This window comes from Nannobrachium achirus (assembly GCF_963921795.1).
Source record: "Nannobrachium achirus genome assembly, chromosome: 17".
Taxonomy (NCBI): domain Eukaryota; kingdom Metazoa; phylum Chordata; class Actinopteri; order Myctophiformes; family Myctophidae; genus Nannobrachium; species Nannobrachium achirus.
Window position 1 is genome coordinate 31,867,492 of NC_137824.1, and position 13,162 is coordinate 31,880,653.

A 13,162-nucleotide genomic window follows, 5' to 3' on the forward strand; every position below is an offset into this window, starting at 1 on the left:
GATTTGAAGCATAGTTGTGTGTTGGAGCCATTATTCAAATTCCTTGAGGACATCTGTGTGTCAGTAGTTATGCAGCCCATGTGTCCCGATTGTTAACCACTTTTCAAACTGCCATTTTATGCATGTAATTATAGGCAGAAACCTTCAAAAGTGAAAAAGAAAAATAGACGATCTACAAGCGTCCTGTTATGAGCTTATAGAACGGATATTTTAGAATTCCCTATTTTTGAAAAACTAGATCATTCTAATTGACTAGAACTGATTTCGAACTTTTTTTAATTTCGGTCAAAACTTCGGTCGGGCTCTCCAAATTCGGGATCAGCATCGACCATCGTCAGACTCCATTATGTGGCCCAGTCAGAACAAATGCAAAACACACGCCTACCACAGGTAAAGGGAGAAATGATCAAGAACACACCTCTAGGCTCTCTTCATCTTTCATGCCTTCCTGCCACTTCTCAAACTCGTTGACCCAGTTGAGGACGGTGTTGAGGGGCGCCACCACCAGTGCAGTGCTGTAGTTCAGCTTCTCACACAGCAGCAGAGTATGGAGAAACGTCACCACCTACAGGCCAAACACAGAACTGCAGTCAATCATGGGAAGAGAATCAAGATTAAGACCACTCCCAAGTACTTATTTGCTAGTTACAGTTTGGCTCTAAATAAGAGTACATGTTTTTTTCTTTAAAGAAAATTAGGCAGTTTTTATTCGTTTAAACAGGACAGTCATCTAGATTCCATTTAATCAGGCTTTCACATATATATCACATCAGGTGACCCCACTCCCTTCAAAGTGTTTTCAATTATTTTTCTTCTATACACATTTCTCTCTCCAATATAGTCTTTATGCCAATTGATTCCTCCCCAACCACATTTCTGTGTCATCACTGCTTTTGTAAGCCTACTGACTCCAGTGAGGAGCCCCCAGCGGTATGGGAAGTAGAGCCTTCGTCCTCCCTGTTGACAGGTGCCGTCCCAGCCTGTAGGATTACGTGCAGTGCCAATTATCACTCTCCCCCTGAACACGGCCCAATTGTGAAGGACATAGAACAAGCAGGCTTTTCCCCAGCCGCATACACTGGACCAGCATTGAAGCCTAATAGGATTGAGAGAGAGAGACAGTACCTGCAGTGTTTTCCCCAGGCCCATACAGTGGGCCAGGATGCAGCCAGAGCCTGCAGACCTCTCCGTCTTCTTCACAGACTCACAGCAGCAGTCCCACATGAACTGCACCCCTGGAACCACAGACAGAGGTGTGTTTTATTAGACCAATTGTTTCCATGCCTGGTAACATTGGTTTTCTATCTACAAGTGCTTTCACTTGGGTGTCTTAGGTCTAAGTAGTAGTAATATCAATTCACCTAGGATGACATAAGACTCATGGCAGTTAAACTTAACCAATTATTCCAATTATTGCAATTAACTTTAATCTTTTTTTTCCTTGGACCCCGCCTCCACCCCAAGCCGAGTCTCCCGACATATTTTATTTATATCTTATAAACTTTTCGTACAACAAATCTAAAATAGCAGAGCTTATAGATCAGCTATTTTTTTTACTTCTAAAATCTTGCAAAATGTAAACTATATTTGACGCTATAATGACCCAAAAATACAACATGTTGAAAATGAAAATGTACATGTCCTGAAGACCCCCACCCCACTCCCAGTGATCTTCGGCACCTTCCCAACCCCAGGTCTGGAAAACACTGGGTTAGACCACCATAAATGTTCAGCATCAATTTCTAAATCACGGTTTTAACAGAGAATGATAATGTGAGCGTTCAGCCAGTGGGGACCATACCGTCGACCTGATGAGGTTTGAGCTTAGTGACAAGGTGCCTGTGCACCTGCACCAGCGGTTCCTTCGTCTCCTCATCTTCATCCAAGACCAGCTTGGTGGTGACAGGACAAACCACCGCAGAGTGCTCCTTGACCTCAATGACCTGAGGGAGGACAGGACAGACGGACAACTTCATTTAGGCTCATTTCCAGCATTAAAATTCACTTTTTATTCAGTGCACAATCAAGCTACATTCTCACTAACTTAACATTGGTATGGACATACCCAAACCCAGAACACACCCTGTATGCAATACCTAGAAGGGCTTTATAATTCTAGTGCCCTTCTTCTTTCGTGCATCATCATCCATGATGATTGGATGGTGATATTAGTTTCACAAGATTTTCTTGTTACCTTCCCATACGCTTCAACAGTGTATGAGGAAAAACAGTGTATTTGCTAAAATAATAATTATATGAGATAATGTCTCAAACATGTAATCGATACTTGACACATCATACTACTGTATATTGAAGTTTGGTCAATATGGTGAGAATATTGTTTTTACCTCTCTGAGTTTTTTCCTCAGGTCCTCTCTCTCCCTAATGCGTGCCCTCCTGTCCTCCTCCTCTTTCAGAGCGTCCCTTGTTTCCGTCCGAAGCTTCTCTTCCCCCAGGATTTTGCGGAGCTTCTTGCGATTCTTGGGGGTGTTTCCGTCCTCGTCTTTTCCCTCGCCATCTTCCTCTCCGCTCTGTGAAAACCCAATTATTATTTATTTATCTTCAGTAATAGCCAGAATAGCTGACATACAAGCTCACAATGTGGTGCAATGTGATGCACTGTGACCTTGTAGATCAGTTATTGTTTTACTATCTCTCATACGACAAAGTATATAGGGCATAGGTCCAGTCATGTGATGTTGAAACTTGAACCCAACAACACCTAGGTTTGTTGCGTAGCAAGCAACCCCAAGATTGATTTGTGATGCCCAATACTTGTAATACTCACAGATCCCTCCACCACAGTGGTATACAACCCATAAGATTCTAAGCACGGTGAGTTTGGAGAAGATGAGCTCCCTGCAGTCAAATCTCTGTACCTTTGCATCTGAAGACGAATCCTGAACCTTGATGCGACGTCGCTTCTTCTGCTTCTGCTGCTTCTTGCGACCCTTCTGTTTCGCCTCTTTCTTCTTCTTAGCATACCTGCAAACACAAACGGGATCATGACATTTAACATGAGGATTAAAAATATCTAAAAGTAGATTAATCGCTTAAATGTACAGATAAATGAAGAAATTGGCCGGTACCAATAATCAAAATAAATAATAATAGTATGGCCAAAATAGGCCATATAGTGACCAGGCGATTATGTAATAACTGTTACATGCCAAATCTTTTGACTAGGGATGGGAGGATATGAACATTTCATATCATGAATTTCACGATTGTGACCAAAGAAATTGCGATTTAGGATATTGTCGCGATAATCGAAATATCCCCAACATCTTTTGACAAAATAAACACTGGGTGACTCTCTCTCCCCCCGTAGCCTCACCTGGTTTTGCGTTTCCCCTCTTTCTCCGACGCGCTTTCTGAGCCGCTCTCTGAGCCGCTCGCGTTCTCGCTGACCCCAGACTCCTCGTCGCTGCTGTCATCGTCCGACTTATCTTCCTTAAAGTCGGAGTCTGCCGAGTCGTCGCTGCCAACTGCCAAACAGGAACAACAAGTAGTGAGAACCAGTCAATTATTGTCAAAAAGTAGTACCCAAAAGTAGAATCCTTCAGTTATGTTTGCTCGGCAATAACAACACTAACAATAAGAAATTATAAGTATACATATATGTGCATTGCTCAATTGTAAAGTGACAGTGTGGAGAGCGGGTATTAAGTGTGTGAGGGGTGCTATGTGTGAATGTGCTGTGTGTGGGCAGTCAGGCAACAGGTCAACATATCCATACCTTTTCTTCTGGATCTCTTCTTTGTGTCCTTCTTGTTTTTCTTGTCTTTGGCACCAGGTTTCTCGTCTCCTGATTCACCCTCGCTCAACGTGAGCTTATGGCGAAGCAAGTGGTGGCGCCGGCCGCCTTTCTTCACCTCCATGTCAGAGCCGGAGTTTTCAGACTCATCCTCGTCGTCTGCAACAGAAAGAGAACACACATCAGTACATACTGCACGCACACACACACACACACACACACACACACACACACACACACACGCACGCACGCACGCACGCACGCTGTCGGGTGAAAACTTTGCAAAAAACTTTACTTTGTGGATCACAAGTAGCTATTATTAGTCACAAGCTCTTTTCATTGATTCAATATTTATATAAAAACCCATAACATAATATGGATAAACAAGGTTAGTGGCCGAGAGTGACAATAGGTAATGAATGATGTCATACTGGCTTTTCAACATTTATAGTTAAAATAATAAAGTTACCATCTTCATCTTCCTGCTCTTCATCTTTGTCCTTCTTGGTTGCTTTCTTGGGAGACTTCGTGCCTTCCTCATCACCTCCTTCATCATCAGATGAGCTCTCCCCTCCAGAGGAATAGTTTGACTTTATTTGGGCCAGGAGCATTTTCTTGGCAATTCTTCAGGCAGTGAAGAGGAAAGAGGAAAGAAATCAGTGGTTGGGTTGATAAACATATTTTTTTACAGGAGCTGTTGATTCGCTATCAATCACATGCTTAAGAGAACAAAAAGCTTTAAACAATTAAGATGAAGGTTAAGGTTGTCTTTAAGGGAGATAGTACACAAAGGCCAAAGTAGACGTTAAAATCAACCCACTGGTGTTTTAAAATGAAATACAGCTTTAAGCGTTTTTTCTTCTGTTGGTTTTACCTGTTTTCAGCATCATCTTCTTCCAATCCCGGAAGGTCTTCAGCGTTGCCGTCAACTTCATCTCCTACACACACACAAGAGTTAAGTTTTAAAAACAATTGTGAATTGTTGAGCAAGTTACATACAGTACTGTATATGAGTCTTGTGAAAATCTGTCCAGCTAAAAAAATACAGTTGTTCCAACGGTCTGAGGAATACCTGACGACTGATGGAAAGCTCCACTTCCTACGGCTACATCCTCCTCCACAATGCGTTTGATCTTCTGCTGATCGCTGTCCTCCCCAGAGTCACTTCCACCTTGCTTCTCCTGCTCCTCATCCTCGCTGGAAGCGGACAACTCCTGCTCGGCTTTTCCTTTGCCCCTCCTCGACCTGCGTTTTTCATAGGACCTTTTCTTGGGGGTTATTTTGTCTTCATCTTTGTCCTTTTTCTTTCCCCGGGCAGGGTTCTTTTTCCCTTTCTTCAGTTTGCCCTTCGTATCCTTCTCCAGGTCAGAGTCATCTGACCCTGACCCGTCCTGCTTCTTCTTGGATCCCCTTTTGGATGCCCTGGTCTTCTTGCCTTTACTTTTTGAGTCCTCCACATCCGAGTCATCCGACGCTGACCCGTCTGGCTTCTTCGTGGCTGCCCTTTTGGATGCCCTGGTAGTCTTCTTGTCTTTACTTTTTGAGTCCTCCACGTCTGAGTCATCTGACCCTGACCCATCCGGCGTCTTCTTGGACACCCTCTTGGATGCCCTGGTCTTCTTGCCTTTACTTTCGGAATCCTCCATGTCAGAGTCATCTGACCCTGCACCGTCCTGCTTCTTCTTCTTGGAGGCCTTCTTGCCTTTACTTTCCGAGTCAGAATCAGAGTCAGCCGAGTCTGAATCGTGTTTGCGCTTGGAAGATTTATTCTCCTCATCTTGGGAAGATGCCTTATTGAGCTTAAACAAGCATTTCTTAACACTCTTGCCTCCCTGGTCGTAATCGGAGCCATGTCCTGCAGTCGTCTGCAGTAGGATGTCAGGGACTTCATCAGAATCTGAGTCCACGTCTTCCGGTTCAAGCTGTGAAGAAGCAGCCTTGGATTCCTTGGTCTGCTTCCCCTCCTCAGTCTTGTTACTGGCGGATTTCTTGGAGGACTCGGATTTGCCATGGCTCTGATCTTGGGTGTCAGACTCTGAAGAGTCAGTCTGGTTCTTTTTTTCGGCTTGCTTCCTCAGAGGAGTGGTCTTCACTCTAGCGGAGCGACGTTGTCCTCGAGATGACTCATTGACCTCAGAGTCATCTGCGGGGTCACCGGAACCATCCTCCTGTTTTTTCTTGCATTCAGCATTATCGTGCTCTCCTTTCCCTCGCTTGCTTTTGGATCGGGACCCACGTGTCACCACTGGCACAGGAGTGAGTCTGATGGTGAGGTTTTTCACCTTTGGCTGAGACTGTGGAGGATCTTGTAACTTTCCATTGGTCTGTACATCAGTGTCTGTGCCATCCTTTTGTAACAGCAGGGAGGAATCCGCAAGGCTCTCCACCATCTGAAAGAGCTCCTCTGGAACCGAGGGAGGAACAGAGACAATGTCATGATCCAGGGACGACCCATCATCACAGCCGTCGGTTTTGGCTGGTCCGACATCACAATCTTCAGCCGAGACGTCTCCAACATCCTCGTCTTCAGTTGTGGCTGGTCCAACATCCTCGTCTTCAGTTGTGGCCAGTCCACCATCCTCGTCATCTTCGAAAACAACACCTTTAGCTTTGACTGGTCCAACAACACCCTTTTCATTTTTGACTGGCCCACCATCACAGACTTTGCCTCTAATTGGTCCAGCTTTGCCGTCTTCAGTTGTGATTGGCTCACTGTCGCGTCTTTCAATTTTGATCCTTGTTGTTGTGGCTGACGTAGTCTTTATTTGGCTACCTTTCACTTCAGCCTCATCTGATGAAGCAACATTGTCCATATTAGGCTCTTCAATGTCAGCCGCCTCCTCCATGTCCATGCTGTCAGAGTCCATGTGGCCACCAGTTTTAGGTGCAACCTCATCAGAGATTTTCCTCTGAATGTGTGGCCCGTCACCATTCTGCATCTCCATGACTTGGAACTCAGGGTCCAAAGACTCCTCCAATGCATTATGAGCTTTTTTCAAATCAGCCAGTACAGCCTTGAAGGCCTTTAAATGCCGATACCTGATGCTGTTGTCTCCTTGCTGCTCTGTTGTCTGCTGGATGAACTGAATGAAAGTATTATTGAGCCCAGTTGTCGTTTCCACTAGCTTTTTCACTTTCTTTACCATTTCTTTTGGTACCTGTAGCTTCTTATAGGAGAATGTCATGGTCCCTGAGCCTTCAACATGTTCCTTTCCATTAACAACTGGTTTGTGCCCTTTCTTGTCCTTGTGTTGTGCATCGTGCTCCTTCTTAGCTGACTTCGGTTCCTTGGACCAGGTCTGTTCCAGTTTTTCAATGAGGCGGTGGCATTTGGAGGTCAAGTCCTGGAGGGGCTTTGGGCAGCAGACATAGCATCGCCACTTTGAGTTTTCATCATTGATGACTGACCATTCCTTCCTGCCCAGGTTGCGCAGGATGCATTTCTTACAGAAGGCATTGTTACAGAAGTCACAGCAAACAAGCTTGCCGCCTTCAGCACACCACCTGGCAATAGGTTAAGAAATTACAGAGCATGTTAATTGAGGTCTCAATCACTTCATAATTGATCAATTATTTGTACATAAAAAATATTGTGAATGCTTAGTTACAAGTAAAGACTAACTACAAAGATTCATAAGAGCAATGACTCATGTGTGGCATCACATCATTGCTTTTCAACTATTCTTATCAGGTCAGGAGAGCAGAACATTTTCTGAAGGCACTGTGTGTCAAGACTGGTAGTAAAAAATCACCTGCATTGCTCATCCATTCCATCAGAGTCTCTACTTATGTCATCACTTTGGTAGTATTTGTAGCATGACTAGAGGCAGGAGAAATCAAATTAAGAATTATGAGAGGGAATTGAAATTAACATGGTTAAAACAATTATTGTGAAATTACATTATTTCTCTTCATTATTATTTCTTTGCCATGTCATGAAGAATGTGTACCTTGCATATGAGTACTTTGAGCACAGGATGCTCATAGACAGATTTGCGCTGAAAGTGGTTAACTTGTTGTCCACAGGCAGAACAGTCTACTTTCTTGTGTAAATCTGCAATGAAGAAAAAACGAGAAACAAGAGGTCAGAGAGTCAAGTGCAGCATGTTAATTGTATAATACATTTAATTTGGTGTAATTAATTATATAAATACAGATAAAATACACATATAGAATAACCTGTATCTTTCGGTTTAAAATCCACTCTGAGCTTCATAGCGCCTTTGTTTTCATGTCCAGCTGGTCTCATCACCAAAGTGCCTATAGGCAAAGAAATTACAAATTAGGACTGTACACAGCACCAACACGACATTTATATAACTGATCTCTGCCACAGCGGATGCCTCATACCTTTAGTATCAGAAAGATTGTCAGACATGTTTTCATCTTCACTCTCTCCTGAAGTGTCCATTTTGCTTTTATCAGTGTGCTTAGCTACAGCAGTGGACTTCCTGAAATGAATAAATATTGTATCTTTGGGGTTGCCTTAATGATGGATTAATAAATATGGAAATGTATACACATCCAACCCACCTCTTAGTACGAGAAGAGGAGGAAGGCTTCATGCTTTCTGTTGAGCTCCCAGGCTGCTTGGATGAGAGGGGAGGCATAGGACAAGCATGAAAATGTAGCTTAGCAATACCAGTAAGACTCCCTAATCGGGAGCTAAGCGACCATCAGGTCGCATACCCAAACTTTAGAAGGCAATGGTAGCCAATCAGGAGGGAATATGGGAAATGGGATAGATCCATGTTGATGACATGACTTTAGAAATACTGTGTACCGCTTTGTGTGATTTTAGGGTAAGATCTGTAGGAGCAGTGTCCAAAAATTTGTTTTGCAATAATCGGCCTCATGGTGGTGCTAGAAGAGGGCCATGTGAGAGCCATGTTGGCAGCCAAGGAGTGTGTGTGCAATGTTTGGCATGGATAGGGGCAACGGTGGCGGAGTTATGAGTAGGGCAAAAGTGTGACGGACAGACTGACAAAAAATAAATAACATTGGTTCAATGCTCTTCAACATGAATTCACACATCAAATACAATGTGTCCATACAAAATAGTTTATTATGACAGAGATTTTTGTTAATTTCAGGAACAACAAAATGACTATGAAATTCAACGTGCAAGGATAATGATATACATAAACATTTCACCACAAAAAAAAAAAAATCTCACCTCCTGTTTGATGTCTGCCATTTTATCTGGGATTTCAGAAGAAGCCATACACAATTTACCTGAGAAGAAAATTATAAAGACATGAGTCATATTCAAACCGACAATTTTATTCACACAGAAAGAGACAACAATGTTTAAGTAATGAACTCCTTCCAAGATCGGGAAGAGGGGAGTGATGAGTGACAATGATAATCTAGAGGCAGACACAGCTAAAACTGGGTCATGTTTTACTGGTGAATTGCATTGGCAGGCTCTATTAGCCTGCAGAAATGTAAACTTTCATGTCATCAAACAACATGTAAACATGCTCTGAATCTGTTAATTCATTCATATGCTACAGTTGGTTGGCCCACTCTCTCCATGAGACGAGATCATCATTGGTTCATTCAATCATTTACATTAATAAAGCTCTTTTAAAGAAATCACCATTATATATATATCATCTCTGTTAATACCAAACCCCTCCATTCACCATACAAGCTCTCAAAATTAAATCCCACAAACAGTTCCCAAGGCCTACACTGAACTAGGCAAAACAGCTTTTGGTTGCTTCTTTTAGTTGGAACGAATTACAATGCATTTTAAAATTAGAATCTATGATTTCATTGGGACAATTTAAAAACCTGCTCTCAAACCTTATTGTTTTCTATTGTCATTGTTTTAATTAAGCTGTCCATTTTATTGTTTTCTTATTGTTCTTTGCTTGGTTTTATATAACATAACTTGTTCCATCTGCTGTTCTTATTTTTACTATTGTTGTTGCTTAATCTTATTGTAATCTCGGCATCATTGTGAAAATGAGGGCCTGCCCTCAATGTATCCCCGAGAAAAATAAAGGTTGAATGAATCAAACACAGATCAGATGACACTTATTCTTATTGATCATCAGTAAAAGCAGTAGGACACGATTAGGTAATGTTAGTTTATACTATTTTAGGCAATTAATTATAAAAAAAGGCTTTATAATACAAACAAAGTGGGTGCCACTAAAGTACAGTTTGCATAGTAGAAAATAAATAAGAATGTCAGGGAAAAGCCATTACTGCTGACAGTATTCCATCACCATTATTAATTACATTGGTATCATCATGTTAATAAAGGATCTAGAAATGTTAAATAGCACCATTTTATGCATGAATAACTTAAATGTACACCAGGGCACATAATTAATGTAGACTACACACTAGCAGTGAGGATGATAAGCGTAGTGCATATTCCATAATGTGTATTGGGTGTGCAGTAGTACAGTAACAGTCATACCATCTTTGATAACAAAGTCAAGGATGTGTAGGCTATCGGTTACCAGGCCTATAAAACGTGTCACCATTGTTCCCAAAGATGAACAAATATAGCCAGGCGTGCATGCAGGCACACATCAAAATGTACATATACTAAACCAATATTTTTTAAATTAAGATTCACCGGATCAATCAATCAATTAAGGGTACACAATATGGCAGCGGACAGGCCACTGTTTACATTTTGCGTCATCATAATGTGCGCGTGATGATTAGATGTTTATCCATCAGCCCAGGAATGCAAACAGGAAGCAGCGATGGGAACATGATGCGAACCGACGCCACATTTTGTCTGCCATGTAAAGCTTATTATTTATTAGTAAATTGATCATACACGAAACATCCAACACACACTCACTAAGGCATGTAGAAGTGATTCTTCTCTGTGGATTTATACGAATCGTAGCGTTTCCGCCATTTTTGTTCCCATCACCAACGCCAACCTAATGTCTTGTCATAAGCATGCCGGGGAGTCCTCCTACCTCCATGTTCAATAGTTTTTTTATATACCATTTTCATTGTACAGATCGAGCTGGAGCCTGCATTGATACTGTTATAACCATTCTGCTATTATCCCCGGTGTTCATTAGCACGGCTTATCATCTACAGTGAGTTACAGTATCTCCCTCCCGCGCGCTCTGCTTTCCGACATCCTGTAGGTTTCCCCGGCAACCCTGCAGTTCTGCCCGGTCGGTGCATGCTTCGATGCATGACCCCCTCCCTCCTCCTCCCCCTCCCATGCATTAAAACATGCAACAACTACAGGCCTGCCTGCTGCCACTGGCATCAGAGGTCCCCGTGGCGGCTGCCGCTGCTGCTGCAGCGGTGCCACAACATCCATCCATGCTAGCTAGCAGCTACTAGCGTAATAGAAGCAGCGGTGCATCATGATCTAACTGTCTGCAACCCGGGGGTTTAAAAAGCTAGTTAGCTAAGCCTTGCTAGCGTGCGTTGGCTAACGTTATCTCACACTAAAACCGGGTGATGGTTCAGTTTAATGTTAAAAATAAAGGTTGGGTGAAAACACGGACGTTTTACCACACGCGTTCCACGACTTTAGTGCAATGTGCCGTGGCAACGGCCAATAGTCTTAATTAATAAGAATGCTCTTAATTACGAAACTACTGCATTTAGGTGCTCTTGGTGTTTAGAAGGGGGGAAAAAAGATTACCGGCGGCTGCCGCTCTGCGTTGACCGAGCACCGACGGATGCGTCCGTGACGTAACAACAAAGCGTCGTCTCACGGAACGGAAGGAAGTGGCGTCTCTCCACCGCGCCGTTTTCGCTTTCCGCTCGCGCGTCGAAAAGCGCAGATCCACAAGCTCAAACGCGTCGCGTCGGAGACGCGTTGTGAGCTTGTAGATCTGATATTTCTGATACTTCGCACACGGGGAAAGTATTGATTTAAAAAGTATCACTGGCTGCAGCAATGGAGAAATACTGTCACAAGTATAAGTCCTGAAGTTCTAAATGTAATTAATTGAGTACAAGTACAAGAGTATTGATATAAAAATGTACTTAAAGTACCAAAAGTACTGCACTTACTTTTGGTACTTTTTTGGCTATTTTCAAATGGCCAAAATGCATATAGGGCTGCTCAAGTGGTGGTTTTTGAATAATAATCAAAACCTACAAAATAACTGAAGTTCTCAAATGAATGTAGCTAGTGCTAGTGGAGTAAAAGTACAATAGCCTTGTCTCTCAAATTTAGTGGAATAGAAGTCAAATTGGAAATACTCCAATTAAGTACAAATACGTCAAAATTGTACTTAAATACAATTACAATACTCAAGTAAATGTACTTCGTTACTTTCCACCATTGCGAGTTATGTTGCTTATGACGTCAACGACCCATCCTTGTTGTTTTTAATTCCACAAGACGAGAGTGCCGCGAACAAGCCATCTCCGTTAGTCCGTTCACTGTGACTAGCCGCTTAGCTTAGCCTTTAGCATTAGCACCTAGCACACCAGAGCATCAATGCAAAACAAGGCTTCTCCTCCCGTTCTCCCCACATAAAACACAGCCGAACTGATGCTTTGGCTTTTCCCCAATCCTACCTGCTTTTGTACGTCGTCATTTCTTGATTGAAAGAAGACCACTCGGATATTAGACCGCGCCGGTTCAAAGAGCCTCTTTGAGACGTTTTAAGTGGCCGTCTTGGAACCGGTAGAGAAGGAATAGTCAACAAACTCGGGGTTTCTTTTTTTTTTTTTTAGTGGAGACAAAGCGAGGGGACCATCTTACCGGATGGTCTGCTGTGTGCAGCCGACGCGAGAAAATGGCGCATCTGGTCCAATTCCTATTCGCCATCCCATTGGTTGTCCACGCCAGAGAGCACTGCGTTCTGATAGGTCCGTACCATAGTGGGAGGGTCACAATAATAACAATAATAATAAACCTAGACCTGGAACACTCGGGACCCATTTGTGGGTCACTGACGCGTGATTACGGATCCAACTGGGAAAGATGGATGGAAACGGCATAGAGCGCTCGTTTTCACAGTTATTGTCCACGACACTGCAAGCGGCCGGCGGAGCGCCGCGCGAGTTACGAAGCCGTGGTGAATGCAATCGTTATATTTATGCCCAGGCCGTAAGGCCTGGGCAAGCGCACGATAAACGCCATGATAATTGGGTTTTGGTGCACCTCGCGCGGTCCAAGTTACTACAACGGAGCGCTCCCTACGTCCGGTTCAGCCAATCACAAGCTTCAAAAATGAGTCCGGGGCGTGGTTATCCATCTTTCCCAGTTGGACCCGTAATCACGCGTCACTGACACATTTTTATGGGTCCCTTAATTTTTGGATTCCTACATTTTGTTTTTTATTCAAAACATGAAAAAAAAATCCATAAATTAGAAAACAACTGTCTAAGAAGTCAAGAACTACAGACCGGTATCACTCCTTTCCTTTCCTTTCTTTAAAAAAAACT

General features: G+C 43.0%; 1 protein-coding gene across 3 annotated transcripts in view; it reads right to left on the reverse strand.

Annotated features, from left to right (window-relative positions):
• atrx (ATRX chromatin remodeler) overlaps positions 1–12,469 on the reverse strand; it is a 47,559-nt gene extending 35,090 nt beyond the window's left edge. For 2 of the 3 annotated variants that reach the window (XM_080746348.1, XM_080746346.1), the window contains exons 1-17: positions 12,290–12,469; positions 8,934–8,992; positions 8,291–8,346; positions 8,108–8,208; positions 7,937–8,017; positions 7,708–7,811; positions 7,510–7,577; positions 4,830–7,261; positions 4,632–4,695; positions 4,227–4,381; positions 3,740–3,916; positions 3,338–3,488; positions 2,880–2,985; positions 2,349–2,531; positions 1,802–1,943; positions 1,126–1,235; positions 419–565 (exon numbers count right to left, since the gene is read on the reverse strand). In XM_080746348.1, coding sequence (XP_080602474.1) covers positions 419–565; positions 1,126–1,235; positions 1,802–1,943; positions 2,349–2,531; positions 2,880–2,985; positions 3,338–3,488; positions 3,740–3,916; positions 4,227–4,381; positions 4,632–4,695; positions 4,830–7,261; positions 7,510–7,577; positions 7,708–7,811; positions 7,937–8,017; positions 8,108–8,208; positions 8,291–8,346; positions 8,934–8,981 — 4,125 coding nt within the window. In that variant the 5' untranslated portion in view covers positions 8,982–8,992; positions 12,290–12,469. The remainder of the gene's footprint in view (positions 1–418; positions 566–1,125; positions 1,236–1,801; positions 1,944–2,348; positions 2,532–2,879; positions 2,986–3,337; positions 3,489–3,739; positions 3,917–4,226; positions 4,382–4,631; positions 4,696–4,829; positions 7,262–7,509; positions 7,578–7,707; positions 7,812–7,936; positions 8,018–8,107; positions 8,209–8,290; positions 8,347–8,933; positions 8,993–12,289) is intronic. The other variant, XM_080746347.1, reaches the window with a different exon arrangement.
• Positions 12,470–13,162: the final 693 nt, after the last annotated feature.